This window comes from Patagioenas fasciata, chromosome 18 (genome assembly GCF_037038585.1).
Source record: "Patagioenas fasciata isolate bPatFas1 chromosome 18, bPatFas1.hap1, whole genome shotgun sequence".
In the NCBI taxonomy this organism is placed as follows: domain Eukaryota; kingdom Metazoa; phylum Chordata; class Aves; order Columbiformes; family Columbidae; genus Patagioenas; species Patagioenas fasciata.
The window spans coordinates 1351211-1365785 of NC_092537.1; the positions used below are offsets into that span (position 1 = coordinate 1351211).

Genomic DNA, 14575 nt, shown 5'->3' on the forward strand with positions numbered 1-14575 from the left:
GGGTTTTATTGACAAGGGGCTGGGTTTGCTCGCTGTTGCTCTGGCAGCCGGAGCGTTGATCTGGGGTGTGCTGGGTGTCCCCACGTTTATTCCTGATCTATGGGGACACAATCTGTCTGGTCAAAGGGGTTTGGGTGCTGCTGGTGGGACCCAGTTGTGACCCCAAGCAGCCGAACTGGGCTGGGCTGGGCACCATGGGAAGAGAAACGAGGGAGATTCGCTTGTGTCCCTAAGCTGCATGGGGACATCGGAGGCACATCAATCATAAATGTGACTGCACCCACTTCAGGGTTGAGAAGGGCCTTTTTCTATTGCATGGAGTGTTTAAGGTTGCACTTGAGTTACTGATTTCAGTGTTTTGAGTGGGGGATTGCCAGTGATCCTGGGCTTTGAGAGGAGCTGCAATTCAAGTTTTCTACGTGTGTGCCTGCAGGTGCCTGCAAACCGCTTCCCCTAACCCATCCCTTCAATATTGACCAGAGCCGTGCTGTTCTGTCCCCCGGAGGGGCGGGAGGACGCGCTGCTTTGGGGATGCTGTGCTGGGGGAAGGTGGAGCCGTCTGGCTGTTTTTGGTCGGGGTCGCTGCCGACATCCCAGCTCCTGGCAGCACAGCCCCCGCAGCCTTTGCACCCCGTCCCTGAGCTGCTTTCTGCCGTCAGCTGGTGCATGATCGTTTTTGTTTCCTGTGGCTTTGCAGAGCCCGTTCCAGGGCGTTTGCTGGGTTAAAGCCAGGAAGATGTTGCACGGGGAGAGCAGCGTCATCGACCTTCCCAGCCACGCACCTCCAGATTGGGTACCAAGCGCTCTACCCAAATCCAGACCATCAGGTTTTGCCATCAGGATTTCTTCATTAATTTATTCTCCTTCATTGGTCAGGTGGGGAAGAGCAGATCATTTTTCAAAGGGGTCGCTTGCTCTTAATTCCTTTTTAAAATTGGATTCGGTTCAGTTAGCAACCTGCGCAAGAGGTCGGCTGGGCAGCGGGGTGCAATCCGAAATCCTCGCTTGTTCTGCAAGCGGCCAACAGCCTCCTCGTCCCTGGCTCGCCCTTCGCCCCGCGATGCCAGGGCGATGCCATTGTATTTCCATGTAGATTAATTTAGGATTGCTGCAGCTTTTGGGTAACAAGAGCAGGATCTGCCTGGTTAGATGGGTGCTGCGTGGAGCGGGTGTTTCTCTGCTGTCTGCAAAAGCACCTGGTTTTTCCTCACCTGCTCTCCCGTGCAGATGTGACAATCTGGGACAATCTCCTGACCTTCCTGCCGTAGCTCAGCGAGCGGAGACGAGCACGGTGGGGACTCCCATGTCCCACAATAGTTTTCCTCCGAGCTCCGCAAGTCTTCCTGTCCAAGTCTCTCGTTGCATCAGGCTGTTTGAGATAATCAGCCCCTGTGGTTATTTCAGTTAACTCTAATTAGCGGCATGAACTAATTAATGCAGGTTGACTTTCCCCTTCTCATTCTAATGCTTTTTTAACCCACGGACGCATTCCAATTAAGGGACTCACACAGCGACCGGACTGAAATGACTCAAGGCAATCACAGTTGGAGTAAATCGTGTGCTTTCCTGAAGGTCACTAATATTTTTTCACATTGCTGGCGTTGTGTATGTGTGCCTGCCAACAGAGCTGACCTGACCTTACAATAAGCATCTGAAATATCTTAAGTGTGTCTTCATTTTGGTGTGGGCAGATTGGTGGGTACCACATTGAGAAGTGTTTGATGTGCTGGGAACGGTGGTGCAGAAAACAGCCATGGGAGCTCCTCGTTGGGGCTGCAGACCTTGATACACGTGGTCTTGACCTTGCAAGGACCTGCTGTGCTTAATCTGCAGCTGTGCAATGGCAATAGGGGGCATACACTGAATTTCACCCGCCTACTCGTGCCCCTGCAAGGGGTTCTTTGCCCCTTGGTTGGGTTATTGCAACGTGCAGAGTCCTGCGGGCTCTGGCCCTGCCCTGGGCTGGGGGGAACCTGCAAATCTGGTGGTGCAGAAGAGTTTCCATTCTCGGTCTCTTTGTGCGTTATCCAAGCCGGATCACGATGCTGAAGTTCCCGTCTTTCCTCACTGTGTCATCATCCGGGTTTTGCTGGAGAACGCGTGTATTTCTACCTGCTCGTGAGATGAGGTGCTGGGCTGGGTCTCCCTCTCCGGGGATTTCAAGGCGAGCACCTCGTCGGTACATCTTGTGACTGCTGGGTTAACGGAGGTGAAAGCGCCCTGATTAAACTGCAGTAGAGAGCAGATAGCAAATATGTGATGAGTATTAATAGCGCTGGTCAGACTATATTATGCAAATGATGGGAGACTAGACAATTTAGTTATTCATCTTTAACCTTTACTTTTGTTTAATATGACCTTACCCACCCAGGCTCTCATTACCGGCTCTGGCTGTTGGGTAGAAGTTCATTTATTCAATCCAACAGCTACTCCTGTGTTCTGGACCTTCCTCCTCGCGGGTGCTCCCGGGGTTCCCAGCCTTGCCAGGGGACGGGGACACGGGGTCCTGATCCCCCTGTTTCGGGTGGAGCTGGTTACACCGGGTTGTAGAGCTGGTTACACCAGGTTGTACAACTGCTGCCGTGGGACACGGTCCCTTCTCTCAGCTCTGCGGTTACATCTCTAACCCCGCATTTTCTCTCCGTTTTGTGTTTTTTCTGGTGGGTTTGAGCAGCCTGGGGACATCCAGAGACACCAGCCCTCCTGCCACTTGTCCGGTGCCATGGGGGAAAGACTGAAAAGGTGTCTGCCAGTTTGTTTTTTCTCCTTTTTTGGCCGATGCAAATAAAGATGCTGGCGCATCCTTGAGTCGCGTCTGGTTCTCACAACCCGTGTCCAGGCTGGCAGGAATGGCTTGGGGGAGCCGCGTGGTCCCGTTGGCTGCGGGCTGTGGGTTCCCTGCAGGCTGGATGGAGAGCTGGACAGTGCTGGTTCTGGCCGTCCCTCTTCTTTCTCAATGTTATAACTGGTGTGGGAATCCATTCCAAGTGAGCTGGAACTTTCATTGGGCCATCTGCACAAGTCCCACTGACCTAACCGTGGGTGGCTGTGAGCTCAGTGTCCCGATTGATGCTCAGAGGGGTTCAGTTTTGGACAAGCCGTCTCCCCTGCAGACTCAGTCCCCATCGAAGCCGTGGTCCCGTGCTGCAATCTGAACTTGTGCGGAGATCAGCCCTGCGGCTCAGCCCTCGGGCAGCAGCGGGGTCCCGCCTGGGCTGTGCTCTGCTCCGGGCTGGCTTCGGAGGGAGCTGTGTTTATGGAATCCCATGGTTTTATGTTGTTTATGGAATTGCGTTTCCTTGCGTTTATGGAACTGCATTTCTTTGTGTGCGTGAACCGCGTGTCATTCCATTTACGAAACTGCATTTCTTTGTGGAATTGCATTTTTTGCTGTTAATGCACCTGAATTTTGCCTTTCCCTCTTCAGCCTGGTGCTTTTGGCCCACAGCTCCTCCTAACCCTGCTCTCGATGTTTCTGCTGGAAGCGTACACTTTAACCTAAACAACTAGATGGTGTGTAGAGGGAAGGGCAAACCCAAAGGACGTGTGTCCCTGCAGCCGTGACGTGTGCCCCCATCGGCTTCCCGACCACAGAGATGCTGGAGCAGCCCCCGGGGATGGGAACGGGAGGGAGCTGTGGGACGGACCTGACGTGTCTCTCTTGCCTTGCAGGGTTTCAGCGGACCCCCCCACGCGGCGTTTGCCTTGAGCTGCGACCACCGAGCGGTAAAAGAGAAATACGAGCCCGACCCTGCCCACGACCTGGCCCACGAGAGCGAGCTGTCCATCCGGATAGGTAGAGCTGGGCTGCACCCAGGCAAGCATCCTGTCATATACCCACGGCACGGGGCGCGGGGAAAGCCCCCCGCTTAAACTGGCACCTAGACTGTCACGTATGTGATTGAAATTGGATTGGTTTTGACACGTGCATGCAAAGTGCACCTTCCCTTCCCTCTCTGGATCTGTCCTTCTGCTGGCTCCTCTTCCAAGAATCACTCCTTGTGTTTCTGCTTCAGTTCTCAAAACCGCTTGCACGGCTGTCTGTGCCTGTGAATTATTGATAATTAGATATCTCATTCACCAGGGAAATGAAATCATCAGCTTGGCTTGAGATGTTTGCTTTGTGCGTGGGCGCATCGGGCGCTAACCCTGCCGAGCGCTGCCGTGTCGGGGGTGCCCGTGACACCGACCCTCGGTGCCCCCCTCATCGTAACCCGGGGCTGGCGGTCACAGTCACCCCTTGGCTTGGAGGTTAATAGGATTGTAGCTGCCAAAGCGTGGAGTAAAATGTCTCGTTCGCAGCTATTTCCTCCTTAAATAGGTTTTAAAGTAGTAATTTCTTGGTCAGGATGGTGGCACCTGGTCAGACGTCCCCAGGTCCACGGTGGGTGTGTGGGACGGGTGGTGGCCACCCCGACCCCCCTGCGTGGGGACGCGTCCCACGAGTCAACGCAATTTGCTGTTCCTCTGCTTAACAGCAGCTTCTCAGTAGACAAAGGAAATGTAATTTGGTGAATTAATTCTATTGCTCCTCTGCTTTTTCTTGGTTGGAGAGAAACCGAAATAGCGGTTTGCAATATCTCAGATACAATTGGGAGCAGATGGAGATGAAGAAATGATCCTTCTTTCTGCAAAGAATAGCACTTGCCTCTTAAATCAGGCTCTGTTATTTAACTGCATTGCTTAATTGCATGGTTCATAAAGTGTTTCGAGTCCGTGGGGTTTTTCAGTACTCGGAATACCAGCTTGGATTTTTCCAAAGGGGCGGGAGGGAGTTTTGTGCCAGACTCGATGGGCTTTGGGTCCTGGTGGCTTTTGGGTCCTGGGGCAAGTGCAGACGGTTCCAGCCCCTCAGGCCCTTGGGCTGCTGCAGGGGTCTGATGGTTTTGTAAGGTGGAAAGAGCTTCATTCTATTCTTCAAGAAAATAGGTGGGCAACCCTGCAATTTTCAGAAACTTCAGCTGCTGAGACTTTGTGTTTTCATCTTCTCTTAGTCGCAAACAATAACAGTGCAAATGGTTTTGAGAATAGAAAATTTCCATTAGACTTTGTTATTTTTCCTCTCTCTGGGGAAATGGTATTAAGAATCTGCAATACATTAATTCTTTTATTCTCTCTTGCCATATTTTTATTGTTCTTACTGAAATGAACTCGGTCTTTTCCCAAGACTCCTCAGGCCTTCCAAGAAAGCGGCTTCCCCAGCGCTGGGCTTGGCTCTGGAACACAAGGGGCATTTTCAAAGTCTAATGGGTGCTAAGTGGAATCTTTCAGCCTTAATCACTGTTGAATCCTTAACCCTTCCTTCATATTTACTTGTTTTAAAATTGCTTAGGCTTTGAAAACAACAAAAAAATCCCAAAGCAGCCGGCTGGGGTGTTTTGCAGTTGGTTTTGCTGGCTGGGGCTGGGAGCCTGAGCTCTCCAGGGCCCTGCCCATCTAGGTCTTTGCTGTTAGAGGTTCATGTGTATTTAACATGTATTTAATGTGTATTTAGCGTGTATTTAGCGTGGCTGTATGAGAGGCTGGGAGCAGAAGCAACCATGCGGTCCCGCTCAGGTGTTGAGGTCCTTGTAGCGGCGATAAGCAAGCGAGAAGGTTTGGTTTAGACCCGTAGGAAGGGAGATGGAGGAAATGCAGTGCTCACACTCATCCTTTATCCGCTCTGTTGGGGGAAAAAATTCTCATTCTGCTTTTTCTACCAGTTGCAGCGTGTTTGGGTGCTTCTCTTCCTCCCCATCACCCCGAGTCTCTCGGTTTCCCACCTCTCATAAGCTGTTAGAAGCCGGGCTGGGGTGCCCCCGTCCCGCTCCCTCTGCTCCTGCGTCCCCCGGTTCCTCTCCCCGTTGTGCTCACAGCCATCGATGCTCAATCCAAATTAGATTTTTAGGGGGTTTGCCGACAGCCGGCTGCCTCGCTGGTGTGTGAAGCGAGACACACGTGTGCACGGGAGATGGAGTACGGGCGGATTTGGTGTGAACTGCGGTGAGAAGTCTGTGTTTAGACTATTTGACGGGTGGGATAATCACTAGGCTTTAATTACTACAAAGGAAAAGAACCCAGCCTTGTCTTTAATGTGTCTGGGTAAGCGAGGGATGTAATCAGTGTTTCTCTGCCTCCCTTGGGATAAAGCTGGGGAGGGTTTATTGTCCCTCTGGGTGCAGGTGAAGCCCTCCCGGTGCCGCGGGGGTCCCTGGGCCTCCCCGGGGCAGCTCAGCTCGCCTGAGTTTGCGGATGTTGAAACCAGGGGAAATATTTTCAGCAGGGTCACCCCGGGACTGCGCGGCCAGGTTTGACCCCGTAGCTACGTGCACGGTGTTCTTGGGTAGTTCTCAGAAAGGATTTACATACAGCATCGCACCTTGAAACCCGAGCTGTGACTCATGCTCCCGCCGACTGTATATTTAACAGCGAGGCATGTTGATTCTTTATCGCCTCCCGGTGCTGAATGATTCACGTAGCTCCAAATCAGATTACGGAGCGGAGTGGGAGGGCGGTGATGTTCCCCATCATCCTCCTTTGTTCTTGCTTTAGCATCCTCGCTGCCCTATGGCGGGTGGGAGATCTCGCTCCAGGGAGGCGCTTTCTCCAGGGCAGAGTTCATAGTAACGTGGTTGGAAAATGCTCGGAGTAAAATACCAAATGTTAGTTTGGTGCTTGGTTGGGAGCATCCTCAGCGGTCGGCACAGCTCTGGCTCCGAGTTCAGAGCAGTTCTGATTTGGCTGCTGACCCAAACCACTGGTGAACATCTGCTGGGGTACCTGGTGACCAGCAGCGTCGCCGCTCGCTCATCGTCCGTCCCGGACACACGGACGTCTGTGCCAAGGGGATGGGATGCGACTCTGGCATCGCGCTGCCAGTGCTGTTAACTCAGTTGTATTACTAAGGGGAATCGGGGTTTGATTTCGGTGACTCGGTTGGCTGTTGGTGGGGTGTGATTTAGGAAATGGTGCCGTTGCGTTGCCGCGCAGACGTTCAGTGAGCGAATCCAGATGGGTTTAGTAATTGGAAAAGATACGGGTGTTTGAAATAGTGTGCTTAAGAGATGAAATTTCATTAAACTTGTTACTTAAACGAGCCGTGGGCTTTGGGGGCGTCATAGAGAAACCTCATTACACGGAATTTGTGGTTTTTTCTGTAAAATGCTGCGGGGGCTCGGGCGCTGTTTCAGCGGGGGGCGGGTGGGCTGGGGCAGCACCAGCACCAGGCCCCATGTGGGTCCATCCTGCTGCGCTGCCCGAGACCATTTCAGCAGCATCACCCAGCTGCTCTGATCTCCTCCCTCCTCCCTGAGCCTGTCATTTTTTCCATTTTTGCTTGATTTTCCCCCTTCAAAGGAAGTTCTCATGTACCAGGCTGCTGGCGTGGGTGAGGATGCGGACCCTGTGCACGCAGCGTCTCTTTCATCAGCGCCCAGGCAGTTCGTGTCCTGTAATGATGCAGTAAAGTTCTGATGGAAGGGAAGACGGGAGCTGGGGGGATAAAAGAGGAGGTGAAGCCCCTTGGGGACCAGCACAGAGAGGGCAAGAGCCGAGCCGTGGGCTCTGGTGCATCAGGCAGCGTGTGGCGATGGTTTATTTTGTCTCTGGTTGTGTCCTTGCAGCCAGAAAGTACAATTTTTACCCTGTTGCTGCTGGTGTGCTGGCTGCTTTCACAAAGCCTTGTCCTGGGTTTCTGAGCCGCCCTGAGCTGCGTCTGCCCCGGTGCCAAGGGGAAAACTCCTCCGTAGAACAGCCCGTTCCCATCATGAAAGCATGAGCACTTTGCTGACACCCTGCACATTTCCTCCGTGTTCCCTCCTTCCCTGAGCAGGAGCAGAGGCCGTGGAGCAGGGATGATTTATAAAGCCTCTCCAGCCACGAACCCGTTGTGATTCGTTGGGGTAATATTCAGCCAGAGCCTCGCGTGTGCATCCGAAAGGTTCGTTAAGTCATTGCAACTTATATAACACGAGGCTCCTTTGGCAAAATGGGATGTTCACCAGTTTTAGGCGGTTCCGACTGTATTTGTAATAGTGTTGACATGTTCACGTGGCGCTCGGTCCAGAAAGCTGCTGCTTTCAGGAGACATCCATTCGTTTGGAGTTTTAATAGGCAGGCTCGGTGATGAACGCCTCTGGCCATGTCTGTATTGATCCAAAAACATCCTAATGCCCCTTTCTGGAGCGTTTCAAATGGGTATTGACCATCCTTGTCAGGCTGGGCTCTGTGACTGGGTTTTACAGTCATGACTAAATGTGAATTTATATACGTAGAGTTTCAAAAAAATAAGTAAAACAGGAGAACATAATCCCTTATAAACTGATTAAATGCGTTCTTCACACGGAGATCTGTATCCCATGTATTCTGGTTGCAGCCCTGCTCCTTAGATTAGGAATTTTGACTTCAGAGGGCTAAATTAAGCTGGGTGGTTTGTTCTCCTGTGCTCTTGGCCGGTGTTGTCACTGGGTGTAAACTTCTTCCTCTCTTCTGCTTTCTGAGATGCACTTAAAAGCATCTTCCCTGCAGCAGCTCCAATGGAATGACTTCCAGGTTCCTTGGGTGCATTTTGTTTTTCAAGATGCTCTTGAGTTAGTGATGAGTCTTTAGAGGGTTCAGCTGCCCTGGAAGAGGAGGAGAGGTCTTGAGATGGGGTTGGAGGGTCGTCAGACCCTTGGAAGAGGAGGAGAGGTCTTGAGATGGGGTTGGAGGGTCGTCAGACCCTTGGAAGAGGAGGAGAGGTCTTGAGATGGGGTTGGAGGGTCGTCAGACCCTTGGAAGAGGAGGAGAGGTCTTGAGATGGGGTTGGAGGGTCGTCAGACCCTTGGAAGAGGAGGAGAGGTCTTGAGATGGGGTTGGAGGGTCGTCAGACCCTTGGAAGAGGAGGAGAGGTCTTGAGATGGGCTTGGAAGGTTGTCAGACCCTTGGAAGAGGAGGAGAGGTCTTGAGATGGGCTTGGAAGGTTGTCAGACCCTTGGAAGAGGAGAAGTCTTGAGGTGGAAGCTGTCAGAGGTTGGGAGCACCTGAGACTCCTCAGGATAAGTCTGGTGTGCCGTTCAGTAGCTTTGTCCTTTGCTTTGTTCTCAGTTGAACAGCGCTGTAATCAGCGGGAGAGCTGCTGGCAAGCGTGGGCAGCTGCGTTATCTGCCCGTAGAGCCACGAGCTGCTTCCACACTTGCTGCTTTTCATGTCTGCTTAGACAAGGAGCTGCGCTGTGCCAAGAGGAAACAACGTCCCCCTCCGCCGGTGACATCTGTGCCTGTGAAATGTGCTCTTGGCGTCTCGTCCCGCTTCCTGCTGTTCTTTGCAAGTGTTGTCTTTCATGGCTTCTTGTTAACGTGTCCTTATCCTGGGCTCCATCCAGCGTCCTCCTATACGAAACGTGGCCAGAAAGGCTTGGCCTAACTGCAGGCTTCTCTGGTTTAAGTCTCGCAGAGTTGCAGGAGAACTACAGCCTGATTTCTCTCATCTCTCTTGCAAGATGGGGACCTGCTGGTGGCATTTGGGCTTTCCAAGGGGGCTGGTGGGAGTGGAAGAGCCCAACATGAAGCTGGTTTGCAAGGGATTTGATGTTCACCAGCACCGGTGGCATCGCCGGAGGGTTGAGTTGTGCTGGCGGGTGTTGCCACGGAGGATGCAGTTGCCTCACAAGAGCTTTTGTCTGCCGTTGAAATGGCTTTTGTCTTTGAGATGGCTTTTGTCTTTGAAATGGCTTCTCCTGTAAGCCTCTTATCCCGCCCAAGTCACCGCAGGCGCAGATTTACCAGCTTGAGGACATGGCTTTCCTGCTCTGCTGTTTGCTGAGGGTCTGGCTGTGGTTTTCTCCTATAAAAACGCAGGTAGCGAGCAAAGAGGGCTGGGTGGGCTCCTCACCCGGAGCTCGGTGGCAGGTGAGCAAGTGTCTGTCCCACCGCGCGGGGGGCACTACCGTTGTGTGACATGAAGCTGCTGCTCCGCTCTGCACCTCCTTTGATTTCAGGTGATTCGTTAATCTGCGAGGCTTATTAAAGCCTGCTGAGTGACACGCCGGGTCGGACCCGCGCTCCGAAATCGGCTCTGTCGGCAGCGCGGAGGCTGCGGAGAGGCTGCTGTGCCGCTCGCGGCCATTAATCAGAGGAGTCATTTCCCAAATTGAGCCTCGTTAACTCTGTGCAGTATTATCAAGGAGCTTTAATTTCCTGGCTTCACCTGACAATCTGTTAAGTCTTTTTAATTCTGCAGCTGTATAGAACAGGTTACTCAGAAACTCATTTCCAGCCTTGGCCTGGTGATGCCGGCGGCTCCTGCGCGGTGCTCGGGGGGTGGTGATGGTGCTGGCGCTGTAATTAGTCCTCTAGTAATAACTCTTCTGATTAAGCAAGGTAATAGGGCATTAAAACATGACCCCAGGACCATCTCTGGAGGTGGGTGTTGCATCAAACCCGTGTCTTGCTGGTGTGGGGGGCTGGAATCCCGAATTCCCGGTTCCAGGCTGGAGGGGGATGAGCACAAAGAAAGTTTGGAAAAAACACCCTCTGCTGCGGCTGCAGCGGGAAAACCTGCATTTCAGGGTTTATTAAACTGAGCCAATAATCGCTATCGTTGCCTCTGGAGCGGCCGTGGTTTTGGCTTCGCTCAATAAGCGCAGTAATTCATTTATTTTCTAGCTATGGTTCTTTAGTTGAATGGGGATGGGAATAATTTTTAGTCACCCTAAGGATACGTTGGAGGAGGGGAATGAAAATGAGGAGCTCCAGCAGTTGCTCTGCGTTACGGCAGCAATGTTAGCGGAGGAGCAGTGCCAGGGCATGTACCGTGAAGTGTGGGAAGGCCGTCATCGCTACCGTGAAGGAAGGGGAATAAACTGCATCAAAAAAAAGAGCTATTCCCCACATTAAAACTAAACAAACATTGTAAGGATAACAAAGTGTATAAAAAGCCGTAGCCCAGCTGTGGCACCAGGGATTGAGCATTAGGAGTGGTTTGCAAGGGATGAGAACAACCCCAAAACGTAGCCAGGGAGGGCACTGGAGCCGTCCTGGCCCCCTGTGTCAGCGCACAGTATGGAGACAGATGCACGTATATATTTATATATGTGCGTGTATATTCATATGTATCTATTGTGGTTGTGTGGTTCCGGTGATGCTCTCAGGTGACCTCTTCTCTGCGCTGTGGCCACCGAGGGATGTGTTTAGGGAACAGCCTGTGCTGCTTTGGGATTTTGGTATGGTTGCCCCATGCCCGGTGCGTGGCGGGGACGGGCTGTGCCGGGCATCCCGGCTGTGCCGCTGCTTCCCGCGGCTCTGAGCAATCACAGACCTCCCAGCAAAGCTGCTGCTCCCCGGGTGCAAAGAAGGGCAGGGGGGAACACCACAAAAAAAGCGCATGAAGCGCTTGTGCGGGGCTTTCTGCTTCTGCAAGGCTGCGCAAACGGTTCCTGAGCTGCTGAGACGGCAAGAACTCGCTGGGCGGGCACCCCGTGTCCTGGCTGGGACCGCTGGGCGTGCGGGTGCTCGAATGCCTTGGTGGAGCTGAGCCCGCACCCCGGAGAGACGGATCAACTGAGACTTTGATCACATTTGGGATTTGGGTTGGGGCTGGGAGCTCTTGGTGGGGTCTCCTGCACCGGAGACGGCTCTGCCCGCTGGGTTTTGCTCTTGCGCACCAGTTTGGCTCCAGTTTAAACCGCAGCTGGTCGCTGGGAGAGCTGCTGGGGACGGAGCTCGTCCTGCTCTGGAGTCAGGAACCTTTTTCCTTCTCAAGGCAGCGGGTTTGTTTTCCCTAATCACTGATTCTGCTGTGATTTCTGCTGGTGATTGCCTTCCCATCTGATTTCAATTTCAACACGTTTTCATTCCATTTCACTGTGTCCTGAGACAGTTGTTCATGTCCAGGCCTCTTTTTTATCCTTTTCCATGTGGTATATGGCACAGGATGATGAAATATGCCTTTTCACTAAAAATCAATGTTATATTTCCTTCCCCTCACCAGGAAGCTTTTCCCAGATACAAATATTGATTGTTCAGATAAAAGCCAAGTTTACACTGTAATTGTTCTTTAAACCAGTGGGGCTGGTGGGTTTACACTATAATTGCTCTTTTAATCAGTGGGGCGGGTGGGTGCTGGGTGGGAGCCATGAAACGGCGCTGCTCCTTGGCCGAAGATGTTTAGAGATGCACCAAGTGTTTGCCATCTGAAGTACTGCAAGAATGCGTTGAAGAATATTCTCTTCGGTGCCATCGGGGTGACTTCAGCGGTATTTTCTATTTTCAGGGTTATTTTCAGAGCACACCCGTCCCGAGAGGACGACTGGGAGGGAGGGAAACGCTGCCGCTCCCAGGGCAGCGGGAGCTGGTCCCATCGCTCCCAGCACTGGGGTGACCATGGGTCCAATCCACGCTGGGGTTGGGGCGGGAGGTGCTGCTGTTACAGGGTGACTTCTACATATTTGAAGGAAAAAGCTCTGCGAGGGGCAGAGGTAATGAGGGCTCTGCTCCTGCCTCGCGCCGAGTCCCTGCTGCCTAATAAGACAGAAGCTGTGATTGAAGCTTTGTTGCCGCCTGAACTTTTGCAATCGCTCTATTTAATTTGAATTTTTCAGCATCTAAAGAGAGGGAGCTCCTGCTGGTGCCGTTCCTGAGGAGCGAACCTGACCTGCAGAGCGTCCCCCCTTCATCTGTCTGGCTTCTTGAAAGGGAGAAGAGCTTTGCAGCAGCTGCCCTGCCTGCGTTCTGCCTGCTGTTGCATCCCCAAACCTTCAGTGATGCCCAGGGGACGTGGCCAAAGCCGTGTTTTGTGGCTGGGACATGGGCAGGGGGCAGATGGGCACACCAGCAATCCCAGTCCGTGTGGTTACCAGGAGAGCTGCCGGATAAATAACCCCAATTAGCGAATGTAGGCACCACCAGGCTGAAATGACTTTTAGTCTCAAGCTGCGCTGTGTAATGGATGAGCTGCTCAGGGATCCTGTCTGTCACGTCACATCCCTCGCAGCGGGCTGGTGTCAATGAGGGCTTTGTCTCATCCCGAAACGGGGGCAAATGGCATTCAGCCTGGCTGGGTGGGTTATATGGGGTTCAGGGCTGTTTTTCCCCTGGTGACACGGAAATAGGCTGTGGGTGGCTGAGGGGGTGCGGGACGCGGTGCTGTCCCCCTGCACCGGGAGTCGCTTTGTCCAGGTTTGGATGCGCAATAGCTGCAGTGCATGGGCAGAGGTCTCCAACGGGGCTTTTCCTCCCCTATCTTCCAGCGGGCTGTGGAAGCAGGAGGGGTGGTGGGGCTGGAACAGCCCCAGCAGCCGGAGCAGGAGCCAAGCCTGGCAGCCTTTGTGAGGCAGCTGTGACGAGAACACGGTCCCCGAGCCTCCCCGTCCCCAGGGACTGGGCTGGGCTGGGGGCACCGATGGCAGTGGGGCCTTGGCACTCAGCTTCGTGGGAGCTCTGCAGAAAAAGGTCTTCTATTTTTAATTTTTAAAGACTTGGTGGTTTCCCATCCGCATTTGTTGTAAGGTTGAACTAAACTAAGTCTATTTTCTAAGCGGTGTTATCTACAAGTCCCGAAGCTCGAGCGTATTCACTGCCATCTGTGTGTCTCTACGTAGCTCGCCCCGGGCCCCCGTTTTGTCCTGGCGGGCGATGCTCTCCCTGCACGTGGTGCTCACGGTAACTGGGACCTCGAGGGCACGTGGGGAGAGGGGGCGAAGCTGGGCTGGTTCTCTTCAGAGCCCCGGGCTGGGTCTGCGGCAGCAGATGGTGCGAACCGCCTTGAAGTCAGTAGGAAATAGCACTGAATCCGCAATGACGTGCGATTAAAATGATGCTTATTTATCTATTTTACTGCCAATGGGCGGTTCTGCTCTTGGTACGAGGGGCTCGGGCTGCCGTGCGGTGCTTTCCCTGCACGGGGGTGGCGGGAGCGATGCTCAGATTTAAAAATACTCATTAAAATATTTGTTAGGCTCTTTCCACCTGAGAGTCTCTCTCCAGTGTGGAGATGGTGGCTGACCCCCAGTATCCCATCCTGGGAAGGTGCAATTTGTACAGTACCATTTTATTTTGAAGCTGCACATCCTTGTCCTCAGCCTGTTTGGTGCTGCGGCCGTGCCGGGCTCGTGAGTGTCGGCCACGCCGGGAGAGAGAACCCTGGGAAACATCCATTATTTTCTGCACTGCGTTGTTTTTTTGCAGGTTTGGTTCTGGGGTTGTTTTTTGGGGTTGCTGGACCGGCCCCAGCATCGCATCTCCGCATGTTGGAAGCATCAGGGTCCGACCATGTGGTGATCAGAATCCCTTCCCCTGGAAACGAGTTGGCTGGGAGGCTTAGTGCTGAGGGCTTTGCTGTGAAAAGGCAGATAAAGGCTGGTTAAACTCATCCCTTATTGAAATACTAGAGGAGAATTTAAGGAATAGATTTTCCGTGTACGTGTGTGTGGTTCCCAGCTGAATTCCCGCGCCGTGGCGCAGCAAGGAGAGCTCGGCTGAGTCATCCCCGTCTTCCCACCCCGGGCTGCGAGAGATCGATTTGCTTTGGATTCAAAGGAGGACAAAAGAGCCCAGCTCCTTCCCTGATGAACACCGGTGGGGGTTCGCATCCCCCTTTTTTGAGACTGATTTTTGAGAGT

General features: G+C 53.0%; 2 protein-coding genes across 4 annotated transcripts in view; one reads left to right on the forward strand and one right to left on the reverse strand.

The window, feature by feature from the left end:
• The window catches only part of RPL38 (ribosomal protein L38), a 182851-nt gene that overhangs the window by 154834 nt on the left and 13442 nt on the right, over positions 1–14575 (reverse strand). The window lies entirely within an intron of this gene.
• The window catches only part of SLC39A11 (solute carrier family 39 member 11), an 82445-nt gene that overhangs the window by 24517 nt on the left and 43353 nt on the right, over positions 1–14575 (forward strand). For all 3 annotated transcript variants that reach the window (XM_071816636.1, XM_065852377.2, XM_065852378.2), the window contains exon 5: positions 3673–3796. In XM_071816636.1, coding sequence (XP_071672737.1) covers positions 3673–3796 — 124 coding nt within the window. The remainder of the gene's footprint in view (positions 1–3672; positions 3797–14575) is intronic.